Below are 17,615 nucleotides of genomic sequence, written 5' to 3'. Positions count from 1 at the left end.
ATGGGTCCATAACACGAAAATCGACACCAACGGGGCGTGTCAGTGCATTCCTTTCAATGAGGTAAAAGCCTCCTTTCTGATAGCACGGCCCCCATCCCTAAACGATAGAAAAAGAAGGAAAGGAGTGAAAGTAGAAAAGAAGATAAACACGGCAAAATAAAAAAAAAAGCAAATGAAAATCTCACCTCCTTCATTGGTCCCCTACGCGAGCAGCAGTTGGAGGAACCTAAAGTCCACAAACCAACTGCATGCCACATACAACATGCAGCGCTACGCCGCTGTCCTTCGCCTTCTAACACACCCATGTTTTCTTTCACCTTCCTATAAAAACAAAATTCAATGATGTCAGTTTATGTTTTACCATCCATTATTTACCATATAACGTCTTCATTCACTTCATGCTACTTTTACCTCATTATTTTTCTGTTATTATTATTTTTTTCTGGCATGTGAATTTGTGGGAGTGCGCACGTTTTAAAAACGGCTCTCAACACCTCCCTCATCCAATTACGAATATCAAATTTCCCTTTTTAAAAAAACTGTACCTTTACCATCCCAACAAACATAAAGTAATTCATATATACGGCCGCACGAATTGTGTAACGGCACGCAGTATTAAACCCGCATGTGAAGAATCACACATTGGTAATTAACAAATTGAAAGTTTCTATGAATGATCACCCCATCCATCACATACGCAAAAAGAGAGAAAAAAAATGTTCTCATTTCCCTTAAAGATGACCCTTAAAAATTTATCCCTATGATTTTAATGTGTGACGATACCGCTGGCGAAGAACCTCGTCCAGAGTCCCTCCGTCACAAAACCGAAGGCACTCTTCGACAAACTCAAGGCCTGTAATCAATTCCTCACCGATGCCACAATGGGCTTGATCGTCGTCACGCAACCTCGCGCGTTCGGCAAAGGTGACCAGAAGCTGGAAGCTCATTTCGTCCAACACTGGCCCCTCATCAGCCCACGCTGCGCTTGCGAACCTCGTGGGGACTAATTCAAGCAGTGGTTGTGGAAGGCGGTACGCGACCCACCTTGCCGCAGCCACAACGATTGCAACGCCTAAAACGACGGGACGGAGCATCGTCGACCTTGTCTCACGCACAACAACGTCGTTAAGGAGGCGAGCACAGTCACAAAGCTTCAACCATTGGCCCAAGCCCCGTAAGGTGCCCTCACAGTCAACCTTTGTTGTGCTCTCTGCATCCCATGCAGCAGCTTTGTCCCAACGAGCCAGTTCCCGCCGTCGGCACCGTGCCTCCAGTGCCTCCTCGATAGCAGCGCCACCACAGAGGTGCAGGAGGGTTTCAACAATCTCCAAAGATGTAAGCTGCTGCAGGCGGAAGTCCAGTTTTACCAGCACCTCAAGCTCAAAGCGAACAAAGTCCTTCCCAGTAATCCGGCAAGAGGAACGAAGGTACTCCATAAACTGCTTGGTTGGAGAAAAGAAATGATCCACCTGTTTGCAACCCAAAACAGCACAGGCATGAACAATGCCGCTGAAGAAAGTCCGCCCCCTCGGCAGGTTGTCCACGCCGGCCACGTAGGCGTCTAAGTACGAGATAGCAGCATGTGCGGCAGCGCGTGAACACTTCAAACAGGTGACGATAACGTCGATGAGGTTAACAACAGCGGGGCGGCTCACGTCACTCCACTCATCGGTTAAATTATTCCAACCCCTGTACACCTCAATGTTCTGGTACGCTTCTTGATCAAGCATGCTGTAAATTGTTGCGCGGCGGAGATCGAAACCAGTAGGAAGTGATGTACTTGGAAAAGTGGACGGTTCACAGGCCTTGTCCACGGCATCACCATGAACAGTGCCAGGCGCCGGGTGCGAATCAACTGGATTCGGGTGAAGTGGCGTGGGCTCCGCAGCACAGTTTCCATAGGATAGGCCATTAGTCCAGTCACTGTTGCTGTCTCCACTACTTTGTGATCCTGAAAGGCCCTGACCACTCTCCGCATCGCTCGGTGAACTACCAAATGTGGCGCTACTGTCGGAAGCTTCATCACAAATCGACATGTTCAACCGAACCACTGGTTTGAGGGTGTTAAAAAACGCATGGTGCAATCCCTCATCCTCCGAGAGCACCACTGGGCGAGCCACAACCTTCTGGTCACCAAGAGATCTGCTTGCATCAATCGTAACGCGGACAATGACAGTCGACCTAGTCACCTCGTTGCATTCTTCTGAAAATGATTTAGATGCCGAGTCTTTCGTGGAAAAGAGTTGATAACGTTCTATGACAAACACTGTGCCCACCAGTTGGAACCGAGTCATCAGAGCCCCTCGCGAACCGCAGTCACCGGATGCAGATCCCTCCTCGTCAATAATCGAAGGCGACTCAAGCTGCAGTGATGTGAGTGAGTCGTCTGGCGCCATGGAGAAAGAGCAACTTCCCATTTCTTGTAAGGAACAGGATTGTAAAGAAGTCGGCCAACTCTCACCACTGAACACGAAAACCAACGGAGTGGGGAAATCATGCTTTTGAAGCCACCAAAACTTGGGAATTGTTCCGCTTGGGGAACACTTTGATCGCCTACGATTTTGTGTAGCAGCTTGACAACGGCTCCGTCGCTAAACCCCATGATTACGATCCCTCCAAATGGAAGAAATCAACCAAAATAGCGAAAGGAAACAAAAAAAACGGACCTCCCTCGTCGACTAACCTTCGACGCAAAAGTAATAATTTTTGAATTTGCCCTATTAAACCTCGAAAGCAAATCCCTTATCGGTTCCTCCTTGCTTTCCTATTTGTCTTGAAAATTGCCTATCTCTCCACAGACTATCGCACATCGAAACGATGGGAGGAAAAAAGCAGCATTGGAAATATCAGCGGGGGGGGAGTTCCCCGCAAAAAAGAAAACGAAGGAGATTCCCCTCGATATAGTGTTGAAGTGACTGAGGACGGAAGAACGTAGATATGCCTCTGGTACACCCACTGAACTTCCGCGGAGCAGCACATAACACAAGATTGAAACGGCACACATAAGATGATCCGCACACGAAGCCCGTATTTCTCACTCAAAGTCCATCCGACTCGATCATGTCAGTCCGTGACTGGGCAATAGGACTTTACGGTGCAATAACCTCGACAAAACGCCTATAAACCACAACGAAGTTCGTCAGTATGTGGGATTCCAGTGCACCCCAACTCAAACTGAGACGGGTTAGACGGAGGAAAAGGTATGTTAAGCGGCCACGACGCATTTGAACGCGAGGGTACGGTAAGGCAGAAGTGAAGAACTACACAGGTCTCCCTCTGCGGGAGCAAGTAGGCTTTTGCCACACGCGTGAAGTCTCGTCAACACCCATTCCCCCCCCAAAAAAAAAAAAGTACAGTGACCGAAACAGGTTGCCAACGGTATGTTCCCGCCACTAACCCGCTCCGCAGGGAGACTTTGAAGATCCCCAGTACACACAAACAGCCGCTACAGGCTTAGCCACGGGTAAGCTTTAACAAGCGCCTGTTCTTCCTCCGGCCCCAACTGTTCCTTGACACCCATCAACTCCAACATGTCCACCTCATCCAAATCCAACAACAAGTTAGCGAAAACCGCACCGCACAGGCAACGCAGCGGTGGAATGTCTAATGTAACAGCAGCGTTTAACACACGCAAGAGATGCGAAACGTCTATCATCATCCCCCGTGCTACCCCCGCTCCTGAAATTAAATCTACCCATTTCCCCTCCTTACATAGATACCACTTCTCTCTAGGGAGCATGAGTAGTCGTTGCACAACGAACCGGTGTTCCCACTCCGTGAGTTCGTACAACTCCTGGAATTGGAGGGGGCACGACAAACTCGTTGGACGAATATCCTTCAGGTCGGTCGCAGCATCACAGTCCACGGGGGAATCGGATGCTGGTACGTTGTAAAAGTGCTCCAGATACAGCGCCACATTTTCAAAAGCCCTGCCCTCTATCGAAAGAGCGGGTAGCTTCACGTTATCTCCGGCGGTCGCATTCCCCGATGTGGCGCTCCCCGGAGGAAATAATTCCGACATTGCCAAACAACCCTCACGCAGCATCGACGCAGGGCACTGGAAGACAACGCCACCTTCAACGCATACTCGCACACACTGAGCGTCCGTTTCCGAAGTGTCGTCATTGGAGCAACGCGTGGTGAACTGGAGTTCCAGAGGTTGTAGTGACTTCTCTGACGCCATGCACCCACTCAGCGACAAATGACCACCGCACACCTTGCTGTAAGGGAAAGTACACAGGTGGAGGAAAAGGATGCAGAGGAAAGAAAACGAGGCAAAAGACGAGGCTCTGGGGAATATCCCTCGCAAAACTATTGGGTGCTCAAAGATACAATTTGTTTCACTCTCAAGATAGACGTGATACGCAAAAGGGAAACTGTAACATTCAGGAGGCTGTCCTTCAGCAAAAACAAAAAACATCAATAAGCAACTGCAAGGGAAGCACAAAAGAGGCTGCTGTACTCCAACTCTCCTCCTCCTCATCCCCCCAAAAGTTTCGGGAGAAAATACGGGAGAAAAGCAAGGAAGAAAAAGGCGCGAAGAATTGAGAACCGAAATACCGAACCCTCCAGACGGCGCAGTGTTAGGTCCACGCACTCACAGACTCCACACCTCCTCCTGCCAACGTCACCCCTTCCCTCCATTCCCCCCCCACGCACGAGCCGAAAACAGAGCTGCTGAATTTCAGTCATTCATTCGCGACAGTCAGCCCTTTAGTTACCATTATTTTCCCCTTTACCTGTTTCTTCTTCTCCCATCGCTTCTCATATCATACGTTTCTTATTGAGCATCAACCTTCCCATTATTAATCTACCTAACTTCCTCCGAGGATCTTCATGTTCCGTTCTCGCCCATCGTGCGTATCGGTGAGGACAAGTATTTTGGCACGAGAGAGTGCACATTTCCCGTTATTACATATTTTTAAATAAGCACCTCTCATCTTTCTTTTCTGCTTTCTTTTTACAATTCAATCCACTCCACTTCTGTACCACTATTAGCGAGTCTTCTTATATTTTGCTGTTTCCTTTTCCTTTTCCCCTCTTCCTGTTTTCTCCTTTTCATGGTTAATTCTCTCACCCGCTCACCGGCCTAACCGGACCAACACAAAAAGGAAGTTACGAAGCCCTTAGTTATAAATGTTGCATAAGAGGCACAACGTCGCACACCATGCTCTCGAAGGTTACTACTCCAGCACACTTCACTTACTCTTTCTCACCGCTTCTCCCATTCTTCTTCTTCTTCCTCCCTTCCCTTCACCTCCTCCATTCTCCCACCACCTAACCTAGACAACATGTGTAAAATGAGCCCACACGCATCCTCGCGGGTGTGCTCATGCGTTTGCGCGTCGGTGCTTAAGTGTGTACAACACATAAAGGTCATCACACATATATACATATACATATACATATAAATGCAGATATATAGATATATGTGTATGCTCTTTCTTTCCTCTCTCTGACAACAGGTCTCTGGGGGTTAGAAACACACTAAAAGAACGCACTTCTGCACCCCAGTACAGCCACCAAAAGCAGCAGGAGAACAAAGACCGAAAAAGCTAAGCTGGAACAAAAATCTTAAAAGGTCCAAACACGTAGTTTCATATTTCTTTGGTTCAACAACCACTAACACACTCTGGCACCGCATGTCACACAACAAAGTCGACAGGGGAGCACGCTCAAGGGGAAGTAGTTCCAATTCCATCACGAATGGCCCGTGGCATGGAAAAGAGAACCAACGGCACCCTTTCTTCCACCATAGTGACCTCGAAAAGGTTTTACAGGCGTCAATAGGGCAAAAAAAAAAAAAGAAGTGTTGGTATGGCATCACGCAAATTGGAACGTCATTGCCACACTCTACGACTCTCCCCCCCCCTTAAAAGAAAAAAATGCATGTGCTACCGCTTGGTGTTTTTTTTTGCCCCTTTTGCATATCAGAAGGTGAGTGACAGACGGTAGAGGAAGCGTTGGAGAAGCACCTTCGCTACCACAAACAGAGACGGTTTCCATCCACATTCAAACCACCTTGTGTGGTAGTTCCTCCTCTGATGCGCCCACTGTCGAGCGCATTCCTTCTCCACCTGTTCTCTTTTCCTCCCATCGTTTTGTTGCCAAAAATTGGTCATACAACAATATAGTCGGCACAATGAACTACGACAGGTTGCGGTCAAACGCGCGGTTCAGAATGATAAAACTGTACACAGCAGCGAAATAGTGAAAAAATAGGGCGGGAAATAAAAGGGAAAATGCGCCTGTATGCAACCACAAGCTTAAACCAGGGAAGTGCAGAATTCGGACCCATATAAAAAGGGGCATTCGGAAGCGCGGTCAATGATGACTGAGTTCCAATTAGTGTGTGATCACCGGTTCCCGCTACTCTTCCAGTTCAAGAGGTTTTGTCGGTCAGTGTATCAAAAATGTCGCCACTGCTCGGGTTGCCTCACCTCCCATCTGCGGTTCCCCTCCCTCCTCTTGCGTGAGTAGAAACACAGTTTTGGATTGCCACAATCCCAGGTTGCCACACGGCGGGAATCACATTACCTCCTCTATTCACGTTGTCCACGTCATCCAAAACTCAATACTAAGCGTCGCCCCAACCTTCCTTGGCATTTGCCTCTCATCTTTAATCCTCTTTAAAAGTAAACAAATGATATATATATGCGTATATGTATATATATATATATATATATATAGAGGCGCCCTTACGAGAAACGTACATATATAAAGTTGACCTTTGCCTAAATACATACAACCGGGCATACCGAGACGACCAAGTATGGCAGACGGCAAGCATACAAGCACACTGGCCTTGGCCGCACAAATATGTCGAGTCACATTTTCGGCTGTTGATTAAGTTGGAGCTGCTACACCCCCGGGTACTTCGTGTGGTCAAACAACTAGCAACACCTGTGTATATAAACGAAATCATCTTGTTGTTTGCCTCTGCATACCTCCAATAGCGATTAGACGACTTCCCGACGGGTGCCATTTTCATAGATAAACCCTGGTAACCTCCACCAAGTCCCCCCTTCGTCGCACGAAATACAAGCACACACGCACACGCACACGCACACGCACAGACACACATGTGGACTCATTCTTCCGACTGCCCCGACATAATGGAAAGCAACATGGGCAACGGAATGCCTATCTGCTGCTGCAGCATTTGGATGCGCTCCATGTTGTCCGACCTGGGGTCTGACGGAGTTTCCGCTGCGTACTGCTCGAAGAGCTCAGAAAACCATTCCGTGCGCTCCTTTCCCTCCAGGTTCGCCGGTGGACCATCCTTGAAGCCCTTCCACTCTTCCATATGCGCTGTCTTATCCTCCAGGGATGCCAGATAGTCGTAACGCTTTTCTAGCACCTCTTGCGTTGTCATGCCCCCCTTCTCCGCCATGAGACTGTACACCTTGCGGAAAGTACCGTTGCGGGGGATGGAAAACGGTCCGGGAACTACCTCCAGGTGCTCGGCCGTTGCATAATCTTTGCCGCTCTTAAACTGGACGATGACACAGGACACATTGTCGCGACTACCGCGATTGACAGCCTCTTCGCAGACCCTTCCGGCTATGAGGCCGAGGTCATCCGTTTGTTCCATCTGTTCCTTAATAAAGTCCACAACCTCCTCATTGGAAAATTGACCTTCAAAAACACCATCACAACATAGTACGGCGAAGTCTTTGCTATCCCAAGTCACGTCCACATGAGTCACATCTGGGAGAGCGATGACCTTCTGCGAAAGCTGGCCACCACTTGGATTTGCCTTATAGTCCCGATCTCCGAAGGCCCGACTTACAGCTAGACTTCCATCCACGCGGTTGCTTTCCACACGACCACCGCACTCCTCAATTCGGCGTCTTTCATCTGCGTTGTTCGGCTTGTGATCCTCCGTCATAGCCCTGGCTTTACCGTCAACGCAAACCAAAACACGCGAGTCACCCACGTTCCCCACCTGCAGATGAACGGTGTTGTTTTCTTTCATGCCAACGAAAAAAGTACCCGTACTCCCACCATCACAGGCCTTGTCCATCCATTCTTTGTCAATGGCGAGAGTAAGCTCCTTCATGCGGTCATCCGACATGGGCATGTTTTCCTTCTCAAGGGCAGACCTCCAAGCACCTTCCAAAAATTGTGAACAATTATCGTTAACATGACCGTCGAAAACACCGAAGAACCCCCATGAAGGTTGAAGGTAGACGAGATGTGCATCTTCCATACTTTCTCGGTATCCGTTAACGCAACTAGAGCCGCAACGAAATATGTCATTCCCGCAGCGCTCCCGCAGGTGCGTCATGACAGGCTTTGGTAGCGAAACACCCATTCTGACAGTATGGGTCCTTTAAGCTTGTATATATATCCTGTTGTTGCGATTATAAATCACCCTTTAAAATTTTTTCCTCCACCACTAATACCAGTACGAAAAAAAAAAAAAAGAAAACAGAAACTAATTCAAAGCACGGAGAGTTCTTCGTTTAGAGTTAACATTGACCACTCAACGAGGTAATGTTGGATGACCTAGTGGAACACCATGTATTTACCCTTTTCAAGTGCAGCACACACAACCAAAGTCGCCGTTCACACTGAATTTTAGAAAAGAGATAACAAACACATTAATAGGATTGTTTTTTGTTGTTTTTTTTTTGAACAGAAGGCAGAAAGGCGGGCTGCAGTCCACGACCTACCTCGTGAACAGAAACTGAAGATCATCCTCGCTAAGACTCTGCAGCGAACTTACCTTACCATCGATAGTCCCCTCAATAACCAGCATCTTCTTTTCTTGTAACTCCAACATGCGCTCCTCTACAGAACGTTCAGTGACAAAACGGACCACGCGAACGGGTCGCGTCTGCCCAATACGATGGGCTCGCTGCGCCGCCTGCATTTCAACCGCGGGATTCCACCAAGGATCAACAAGTACAACATGGTTAGCAATTTGTAAATTTAAACCCTCCCCACCGGCCTTGAGAGAAATAAGAATGGCTCGAACGCTCTTATCATGCAAGAAAGCCCTGAGAACCGCTTGCCGCTGCGATAACATGAGCGACCCCACAAGTTTCACCGTCTTTACTTTCACCTTCTGTAACCACAACTGAATGAGGTCCAGAGTATCCCCAAATTGAGAAAACACAATTACCTTTTCCTCCTCTGGAATGCTGCAAATGTATTCTGTTATGGCATCCAGTTTCGTCCCTCGAAGAGGTCTTGATGAATCAATCCGGGAGAGTATGCCTCGTTTCTTGACCGATCTCGCTCGAGCGGATTTCCCCTCCGCAGAATCATCCAGTTTCCTCCCTTTACTTTCCTCCTCAACGTTGTTTTCATCGCTTTCGTTGTCTGAGTGAACTAACTCTGGAGGAAGAACAGGTTGGGCACCGTCTTCGTCCCACCCTGAGTGTAGACTCCGCAGGTCGATGTTGATAGCCACATAACACACAGGGCAATTATATTCCTTCAAAGGTTGGCTTTCGACAAATTGCGAAAGACAAATCCGGTGGAAGGTATGCTTACAAGGGTCAACCTGTACTGAGTTCTCTTCACAACTCTCAGTGCAAATTCCACACACCCCCTTCGAGCACGACGAGCCACCGACATTCATAGAATTAATGACAATCAGTGGGTGATCCAAAGCCTGCCTCAAACGACTCAAAAGTTGAAAGATGTGGGCATAGTTATGAAGCACCGTTCCTTTCTCAACAAAGGTATCAAAAGCGGCAGTGCTTTTTTTGTACAACGACTCATAGAAGCTTCTCTCCTCATCGGTCAGCTTTACTTGGAATGTTTCCACGGTCATTGGCGGCAAGTGCAAGTCGCTTGCTCTTTCGGCCTTCGTCCTCCTCAGCATACACTTCTGGAGGATTTCATTAGAGAGCATCATCATTCCCCGCCTGCCGTCGCCAACGTAACCATAACGTATTATAGGATTTAAAATATGGCGATTAAAATAAGCATAATGTTGGACCGGTCCATGACCACAAAATATGCAGTGTCGTAAATCATTTCCAGAAAATGGATGAGAAAAGGACGAGCAGGAGCACCCCTCAGTTCCACAATAATACCTTGCATAAGGCGCCAACCGTAGAAAACGAACAAGGCTGTACACATCCCCTACACGATTTTGTAGAGGGGTTCCCGTGAGGCACCACCTGTGCTCACCTACCAAGGCAAAGGCAGCCCTTGACGTACTTGTGTTGCTACCTTTTATTCGATGAGCTTCGTCCAGAACAATCCGACTCCAGGTTACTGAGTGGAAAACTGATTGAGATAGGTCAACGCCGTCACTACCGTCGTCAGTCTCAATTATTTGTTTCATATAATCAGAGAGAACGTGACATTGCCCTATCTTAGGGCAAAATGGGTATCGTAGCAACTGAAACCCGCAGTGCAAGCACCGGAACGAGCTAAGCTTGTCATCGGCCACCTCCTCTTTCGACAATACCTCCTCTGAGTCATCCCGTTCCGATGAGGTGGAACTTTCTGTGGTAGAATTGTTGGTGTCCCCACTGCTGTCACTTCCCACGTACGCGGGGTCCCAACGGCTCCTAACTTTGCGCCCGGCCTCAACCATGAGCTCACGATACAAGCCCATTGGTCCAACAATACCCCTTGGTCCTTCCTCGAACACAGAATCCTCCCCTTCCTCTGCGTTATCGTCAACATCGACACGCAACGTACGAAGCCCCTTCATAATCGTTTCTTTTGCTTGAACTTTTCGAGTGGGAGAAGAACCAGTGCCACCTTGTCGTTTTTCACGCTTCGCCTGTTTAGAAGTTTTCTTTGCATGAGGCCCGCAAAAATACCGATTGTGCACAACAAGCTGCCGCGGCAAATAAAGCTGTTGACAGTAAGGGCATGGAACTCTTTTTTTATTGACTAGCTCCCTCCAAGACTGTTCGAGCATCGGATACGTAGTCAAAACCACATCAGCATTTTGAATATCATCCCTTCTCACATTTTTGGTACGGCTCACCACTACCACCGAAAGGGAACCGGACACCACATGGTCTTTCACCTCAGATTCCCACTGGAGCATTGAACTAACCGGGCAAACAACCAGTGTAGGTCCCACGAGGCGACGGGCGAGAAAAAGACTGATCATCTGGATTGTTTTACCCATACCCATTTCATCAGCCAATATTCCCCCCTTAACTTGAGACAACTCCTGTGACACCATCCAGCCAAGACCCTCCTTTTGATAACGAAGAAGTGGTCTTAGCAACTCAGCTGGTGCTTCAGTTTCGGGAAGAAGAGGTTTTTTTACTAAATCGTCAGGATTCAAAGGTAGTAAATGCTCAGGCATCGAGTCGGATGTCACCTCCGCAACGACCTGCGCCCGTTTCTCAGGTGGAAGTAAGTCTATTCCATGTACTATGTCACTAAAGCCCTTACGTTCAGCAATTCTCGTACACCCCACATGATGCCAGGCGGTAATCCACCCATACGCTCCATGGGAATGACGTATAGGAGTTCCCCATTTCAGGTCACCTTTTAAAATAGGTTGTGAACATTTTCTGCAGCGAGCTCTCATCGTCGGTGCCGTTTGCACCATATACCGCCATACCTTCTCGCCATTTTTCGCAGTTCTCCAATCACCCTTTTCGGTTATAGTTAATACAGCACTATGTTTGCTTGTCATATTAAAAGGGCCTTATCCTCGCGAAGAAAGTATTCCTAGTCACTCCTCTACCCTTATTGTGTACGTACACATACATATATACAACCGCTCGTTATGCGCTCCTTTTTTTCTGTGTGTGTATGCGTTTGTAAAGCACAAAGAGAAGCTGGCAGAGGCAAATTTTCATGACCTCTTAGCACGAGAGTTACATCAACAACGTCAAACACGGACACGGGGCTACATAACCCCTATTCTCAAAAAAATCAGCTAACAATTTAGAACATGGGTGTCTCATACTCTTCTTTTAAGACATTGTATAGAAAAAGATAAAGAAAAAAATATATTAACCTAGAACTTATGGCCTTATCGCTCGGCTGCATTCTTGAAACTGAGAATCTGGTCAATTCCCATAGCAGAAACAACAACGACCAAAACGTCCTTTCCTGCATCAAACTGTTCCTTGATTTGCCCTGCGAGTTCCGCGTTGGGAGGCATGTCCAGGTTATCCCGAGTCTCACCCTCATCGTCCATGAGCGAAAGGTGGGCTGGCTTGCTGGGGTCTTCACGATCTTCCTGAATGTCCAGTACGCTGTACGTTGCAGTTTTCACGAAGGGCACCTCAACGTTGTGAGTTGAGGGGGCCTGATCTTCCATCTTGTTTCCGGTGAAAATGTCAAGAGCAACGATGCTCACCTTTGCATGACCGTGTTTTCCAGTTTTTGAGACTGAAAGATCGATTACCTTGCACGGACGTCCATTAATGCAAATGTAGCCGCCCTTTTTCAGAGCGCCTGCCTGCATCGGATACGTCAGAGAGCCCACCTGCGCTCCGCCTTCGGCAAACTGTCCCTCATCGTCAGACATTGTGTAGATTTAAAGCAGAAGAACTCAAGGTCTATATCAAGAAAGAAAAATAAGGGTAATAATAGTATGGGTGATAAACCGAATGGTAGGTTACAATAATTGTAAGGAAAACAAAAATACAAACTCGTTAAAATTTATATATATATATATATATATGAAGTTACTATAAGACAAAGGGAAACGAATGAAAAACGGTTGTACCCAAATATACATAAATAACAAACAAGAGTCGTTGGTGTCTAAGCGAACGTAACAACCGCGACATATTGCGTCAAAGAGAAAAGGTCATCTAACCCTACCCACCAATGTCGCATCAACTCATGAACAAGATAATAATAATGAAAAAGAGGGCATGTGTGAGTCTTTAAGGATCAAATGTGTGAAAACGAAAATCAAAAAGAATTCGATCATGAACATTACTTACGTGAGCTACACCTTAACACATCCTATACCGTAGGCCAAATGACCGCAAGAGACAACTGCCTACTGCAAATTATAAAGAAAATTTGAAAGCTTAATACACAATATCACCAACTTACAAGACCACAGACAAAGAACAGGAAAACTAAAAGAGCGATAATTCTTCCTTCAATACAGTGTTATCAAAAGGACAAATCATTATGTTAGCCACCCCTACTTCCACTGTAAGCAATGGCATAATTACATATGTGTTATTCCAGAAAGAGCCATACACTTCTGCAAGGAAACAAAAAGATTCAGTAGTTACACCCGAGATCACAGCACCGCGCTCTAACAATTAATAACGGTACCAGAGAGACATTACTGTACACGAGGAAAAAACGCTAGTCACTGATGCACAAATACCTTTTGTTAATTCATACATCTTTTCCTACTTACTGGTTCCATGAACATAGACAAACATCATCTGTCCACAAAAATGCCAGGAAACTACACCTAAAAATAACATACACATCTTAAAACGGTATTGTAAAGATTATAGCAGCAAAGAGTTAACTACCTCACAGAAAACAGCAACGTTTCCGCCCACCCTTCCGACTACGGCAGACACCCAGGTGAATCAGTTCCTTTTATCAAACCGTAATTCAAGCAAACCACTTACAGTGGAATAATTGAAAGACAAAAAGGGAAAACAACCGACACGAGGGCATTGCTGATGGAAACAAACGGCTTTAACGCGCGGGTCCATATTTTTTTACTTCATCAGCTCACCCACAGGTGTACAATGCAACATTTCCATTACTTTGATGTGTCATTTCCTTCCTTTTATTAAGTGAGGTAATTTTAAAACAAGAATTTAAAAATTCAGCTGTATTTCAGTGATTGAACCAAATGTGGAACCGCCTGAATTAACGGATTAAAGCATACCAGGTGTAATGGTTTCGTGCTTACCGTAAGGATCTGAACAGAAATAAACCAGAACAACATACACCCAATGCGGCAACTAACTTTACCGTCCCGAGCTCTCAAAAGCTACTCAATAAGAAGAAAAAGCACCAGATATATGAATTATATGCGTACCCTTCTATCGACATACTCACTTCACCAACGCAGCAAACACCCTTTACCGATATCCATCAGCACTACTCTCTGCCGTTGCAGAAGAAAAAACGATCGGCATCCCACCCACAGCTCGCACCAAGCGACAAAGGAATACACATAAGACAACTGGGTTAATAAAATAAGACGGTAAACCATTCCAAGGGACGGAATTGGCAATCCTCTACTCCGCCTAAGTCGCCAAAGCACAGATGAATCAATAAAGTGCAAGACAATTAATAAAGACCCGCACCACAAGGTGATCAGACATGTCACTCATCAACCTATTGTCAACCAGCGCGTGTGCAAAGGGACAGATCCGCACTTGATTTGAGAGGATAAACTTTACTTTCTTTCGGAAATAGTTGTGAAGTTTTTTGTCTTTTTTTTAAATCCGTCAAGACAGAAGTATCAGTACCAGCTCCCAAAGTCCAGCGCACTCGCAATGGCCAAAGTAAAACACTTACCATTGATTATTCTGCTGACAAAAGTTCCCTTAAGAGTGCTCCTTACATGCACTAATGGCCCCCTAGAAAAAAAAAAGAAAAAAAGATATATTACAAGGACTATTAGTGAAATGAAAGCCGATCTTATTTACAGAGAAAACAAACGCCAACAAAAGAAACTCCCAGCGCAAGCATTATCAGCACCAAACACAAACACGTATCACCGACAAGTATATATATATATATATATAGAAGGTAAGCGAAAAAAAAAATATCACTGTCATTGTTTTTTTTTCTTTTTACCGAAACAAAAAAGTGTACAATATCAATTAACAAAAAAGTGGTAACACCCCCAATACATGTCCTCAAAAACAAAAGTAAACCGGCTTGAAACTGCGATCACCCACAAGCGGTGTATATACGCTCTGAAAATAATCACGCCGACAACGGAACAAGTGTACCAAGCTGCCATTTGCAATATATATATATATATATATATATGAAACTAGAACAAGCAAATGTATTTGAAAGAAGGATCAGCCATAAAGGCTAAATAGAAAAATGATAAATGCGCGTGACGATAACCCAGGTATTTAGGCACCACAATGTGGCCTTAGGAAAATAAAATAACATAGCAGCAATAATCAACAGCTACGTTGTTCAGTGACATCTCCCCATCCACCGCCCTCCCTAAAACATGGAGGGGGAAAACATACGCGCACAAACAGAGAGGATCGAGAGAAACAAGCATACTAACGCCTCGGGGTCCGCATAAAGGCCCGACCCCACAATGCCTCACATCGCAAAGCATAAACACATGACCAGGCAGCAGCCACGGTGTTTAAGGGCGCACCTTAAGTCCCCGAGCCACGTCGGTCCCACGACGCCGTAAGGCACTCCCCAGCGGCACAGCAATTGCACACGGCGAAGCAATACAGTGTGGATCGGGACACCACTTTCTCTTTAGTGGAGATACAAACGGAAGGGGTAAATATAACGGACCCACGCGAAACAAAACCGCCCCCAGCTCGCGAAGCCTGTCGTACGCCCCAGCCGCTTTCACGCGGGGCGGACCCGACGTTTCCCCCCTCCCCCCGGTTCTACTCCCTGCATTCTTTTAACCAACAGTAGTTGAGGGGATTTAGAAAGGGAAACAGGCCCTAACTTCCCCCCCCTGAGGTCCGAAGGGCTGGCGCTGACGAACTCGCAGCTGCGGACCGGCCGTGCATCCAAGAACCGGCACCACTCCGCCTTGGAAAATGAGCCCAATCCACCGCGCGCAGTAGGTTCCCGCTGTCCCTGAAAACCCCCGACATACTCGAACAGTCCCTAAAGGAGATATTCCACCACAAAGGGAAGTTTCAGGTGCGCAAACACCGGACACGCCGAGACTGGCACAGCACAGCTTTATTTCAGTAAGCAAAAACATTCACATCTGAGGTGGTTTGACCTTCTTCCCGCGCAACGCGAATGAGCCGGCGGGGCCTTTTCATTCAACGAAAACATCACCCACACCACCGCGGCCCCAAGGCCCATAAACTCGCTTTCTGCACAGACGGAACGTCATTGTTCCTCTCGTTTGGAACAGTTCTTTGCTCCGGCTACGGCATCATACAGTACAGGGATCAGCAGCGTCTTTCTGGGACACCGTCTTTTATTTGTCGGTCCCTGGGTACGTACCAGCGTGCCATCAGCAGTATCATCCGCACTAAGATGCTGCTGTCCGGTGATGTGGAAGAGAATCCCGGCCCGTCGTTGCGCGGGATGCAATGGAACTGCGCCGGACTATCTCAAGGAAAGAGATTAGCACTCCACAAAACCCTTGTTGATGAGCGGATCGCCTTTTGTCTGTTGAGCGAGACAAGGATGACGCCTGGAGAGGCGGCTTGCTTTAGCGTTGCTGGCTACCAACATCACGGAATAGCTCGTAACTGCAAAGGAGGTGGTGTATCAATACTAGTGAGGGAGGACCTACCAGTCGAGACCGGTATGGCCGTTGTTGGTCGCATTGAACAAGTGCATGCAACAATTCACCTTGCACGTGGAACGGCGCTGACTGTCACGTCGGCATACATCCCACCAAAACACACCTTACAGGCAACTGACCTAGATACACTTCTGACGACTGACGGTGCCCAGCTCATCGGTGCAGACGCTAACGCACACGCGTTGGCATGGGATCGCGCGAGCCCACCGAATACCAAGGGTGAAACCCTCACACAGTGGTGCATTGACAACCAGTTTCTGGTCTGCAACACTGGTGAGTGCACCAGGTACGCGCGCCACCACGGGGAGTCCACCCCTGATGTGACACTGTCAAGGAATTGCACAGTGTACACGTGGACATCGCTGTATTCTCCCGATAGCGATCACCATCACATATTTTTCGACGTTATCGTTGGAGACGGCACAGATGCACTGAGTTGCCCGCGGCTTCGAAAGCCCATGTACGCATGGCTAAAAGCTGACTGGAGGAATTTCCGTCTCAAGATTGACGAGCTCTGCAGGAAAATTGGTAGAGAGAAGAACGTCAACACCCTGGAACAGAAATTGAGCTCCGCCATCCGCATTGCGACGAAGGTCTCCGTCCCCCGTGGCTGCAGAGCAACGCCACCACATTGGACACCTGAGCTCGCGAAACTCGATGAAGAGATCGCTGGATACGGACCCTCCCACCGAAGGGAAAAGTTTGCAGCCACGCGTAAGCAGATCCTGGACCGTACCACAAAGAAGAGATGGAGCACGCTATGCTCCAGACTTGCGGTGTCAGACTGCTGCAGTTGGCACATTGTCAGGAAGGTATATGCACCACGACCACTAACCACACCGGCTGTACTTGTAGATAACGCGGCCATCACGGACTACCGTCAAGCTAAGAGGTTCAGTAAACTGTACTCGTCCCGCGCAAGAAGGCACCCCGACTCACACCCACCGGCACCAATAAAGACGATAGCGAGTGAGTTCAGTCCCATCACGATGGCTGAACTACGGAGATCGATCAAACTGCTACCGAGTGGATCCGCAGCCGTACCTGATTGCTTATACAACGAGGCACTGCAACATCTCGGTAGAACAGCGCTGAATGTTGTTCTGAGGCTATTCAATGAGAGCCTACGAACGGAAGTCGTGCCGCTTGCATGGAAGACTGGTGTTATCATCCCCATCCTGAAGGCCGGAAA

General features: G+C 47.4%; 7 protein-coding genes across 7 annotated transcripts; 1 reads left to right on the top strand and 6 right to left on the bottom strand.

Moving 5' to 3' along the window:
• Window positions 1-758: 758 nt before the first annotated feature.
• TbgDal_XI790 (hypothetical protein, conserved) lies at window positions 759-2,417 on the bottom strand (the record flags this gene model as incomplete). Its single annotated transcript, XM_011780926.1, has 1 exon — window positions 759-2,417. The coding sequence occupies one exon, from the start codon at window positions 2,415-2,417 to the stop codon at window positions 759-761; it is 1,659 nt and encodes a 552-aa protein (XP_011779228.1).
• Window positions 2,418-3,445: 1,028 nt separating this feature from the next.
• Window positions 3,446-4,483, bottom strand: TbgDal_XI780 (hypothetical protein, conserved; the record flags this gene model as incomplete). Its single annotated transcript, XM_011780925.1, has 1 exon — window positions 3,446-4,483. The coding sequence occupies one exon, from the start codon at window positions 4,481-4,483 to the stop codon at window positions 3,446-3,448; it is 1,038 nt and encodes a 345-aa protein (XP_011779227.1).
• A 2,136-nt stretch (window positions 4,484-6,619) lies between these two features.
• TbgDal_XI770 (T. brucei spp.-specific protein) lies at window positions 6,620-6,991 on the bottom strand (the record flags this gene model as incomplete). Its single annotated transcript, XM_011780924.1, has 1 exon — window positions 6,620-6,991. One exon carries the CDS (start codon window positions 6,989-6,991, stop codon window positions 6,620-6,622), a length of 372 nt encoding a protein of 123 aa, XP_011779226.1.
• Window positions 6,992-7,090: 99 nt separating this feature from the next.
• TbgDal_XI760 (protein phosphatase 2C, putative) lies at window positions 7,091-8,317 on the bottom strand (the record flags this gene model as incomplete). The annotated part of the gene is made up of 1 exon (XM_011780923.1): window positions 7,091-8,317. One exon carries the CDS (start codon window positions 8,315-8,317, stop codon window positions 7,091-7,093), a length of 1,227 nt encoding a protein of 408 aa, XP_011779225.1.
• A 357-nt stretch (window positions 8,318-8,674) lies between these two features.
• On the bottom strand, window positions 8,675-11,629 carry TbgDal_XI750 (DNA repair protein, putative; the record flags this gene model as incomplete). Its single annotated transcript, XM_011780922.1, has 1 exon — window positions 8,675-11,629. The coding sequence occupies one exon, from the start codon at window positions 11,627-11,629 to the stop codon at window positions 8,675-8,677; it is 2,955 nt and encodes a 984-aa protein (XP_011779224.1).
• A 342-nt stretch (window positions 11,630-11,971) lies between these two features.
• On the bottom strand, window positions 11,972-12,472 carry TbgDal_XI740 (eukaryotic translation initiation factor 5a,putative; the record flags this gene model as incomplete). Its single annotated transcript, XM_011780921.1, has 1 exon — window positions 11,972-12,472. The coding sequence occupies one exon, from the start codon at window positions 12,470-12,472 to the stop codon at window positions 11,972-11,974; it is 501 nt and encodes a 166-aa protein (XP_011779223.1).
• Window positions 12,473-14,435: 1,963 nt separating this feature from the next.
• TbgDal_XI730 (hypothetical protein, unlikely) lies at window positions 14,436-14,783 on the top strand (the record flags this gene model as incomplete). Its single annotated transcript, XM_011780920.1, has 1 exon — window positions 14,436-14,783. One exon carries the CDS (start codon window positions 14,436-14,438, stop codon window positions 14,781-14,783), a length of 348 nt encoding a protein of 115 aa, XP_011779222.1.
• Between the last annotated feature and the right edge of the window lie 2,832 nt (window positions 14,784-17,615).

The sequence above is a fragment of the Trypanosoma brucei genome, chromosome 11 (assembly GCF_000210295.1).
Source record: "Trypanosoma brucei gambiense DAL972 chromosome 11, complete sequence".
Lineage (NCBI taxonomy): Eukaryota > Euglenozoa > Kinetoplastea > Trypanosomatida > Trypanosomatidae > Trypanosoma > Trypanosoma brucei.
Note: the sequence above shows the minus strand (reverse complement) of the source record. Positions and strands in the feature narration are given on the sequence as shown.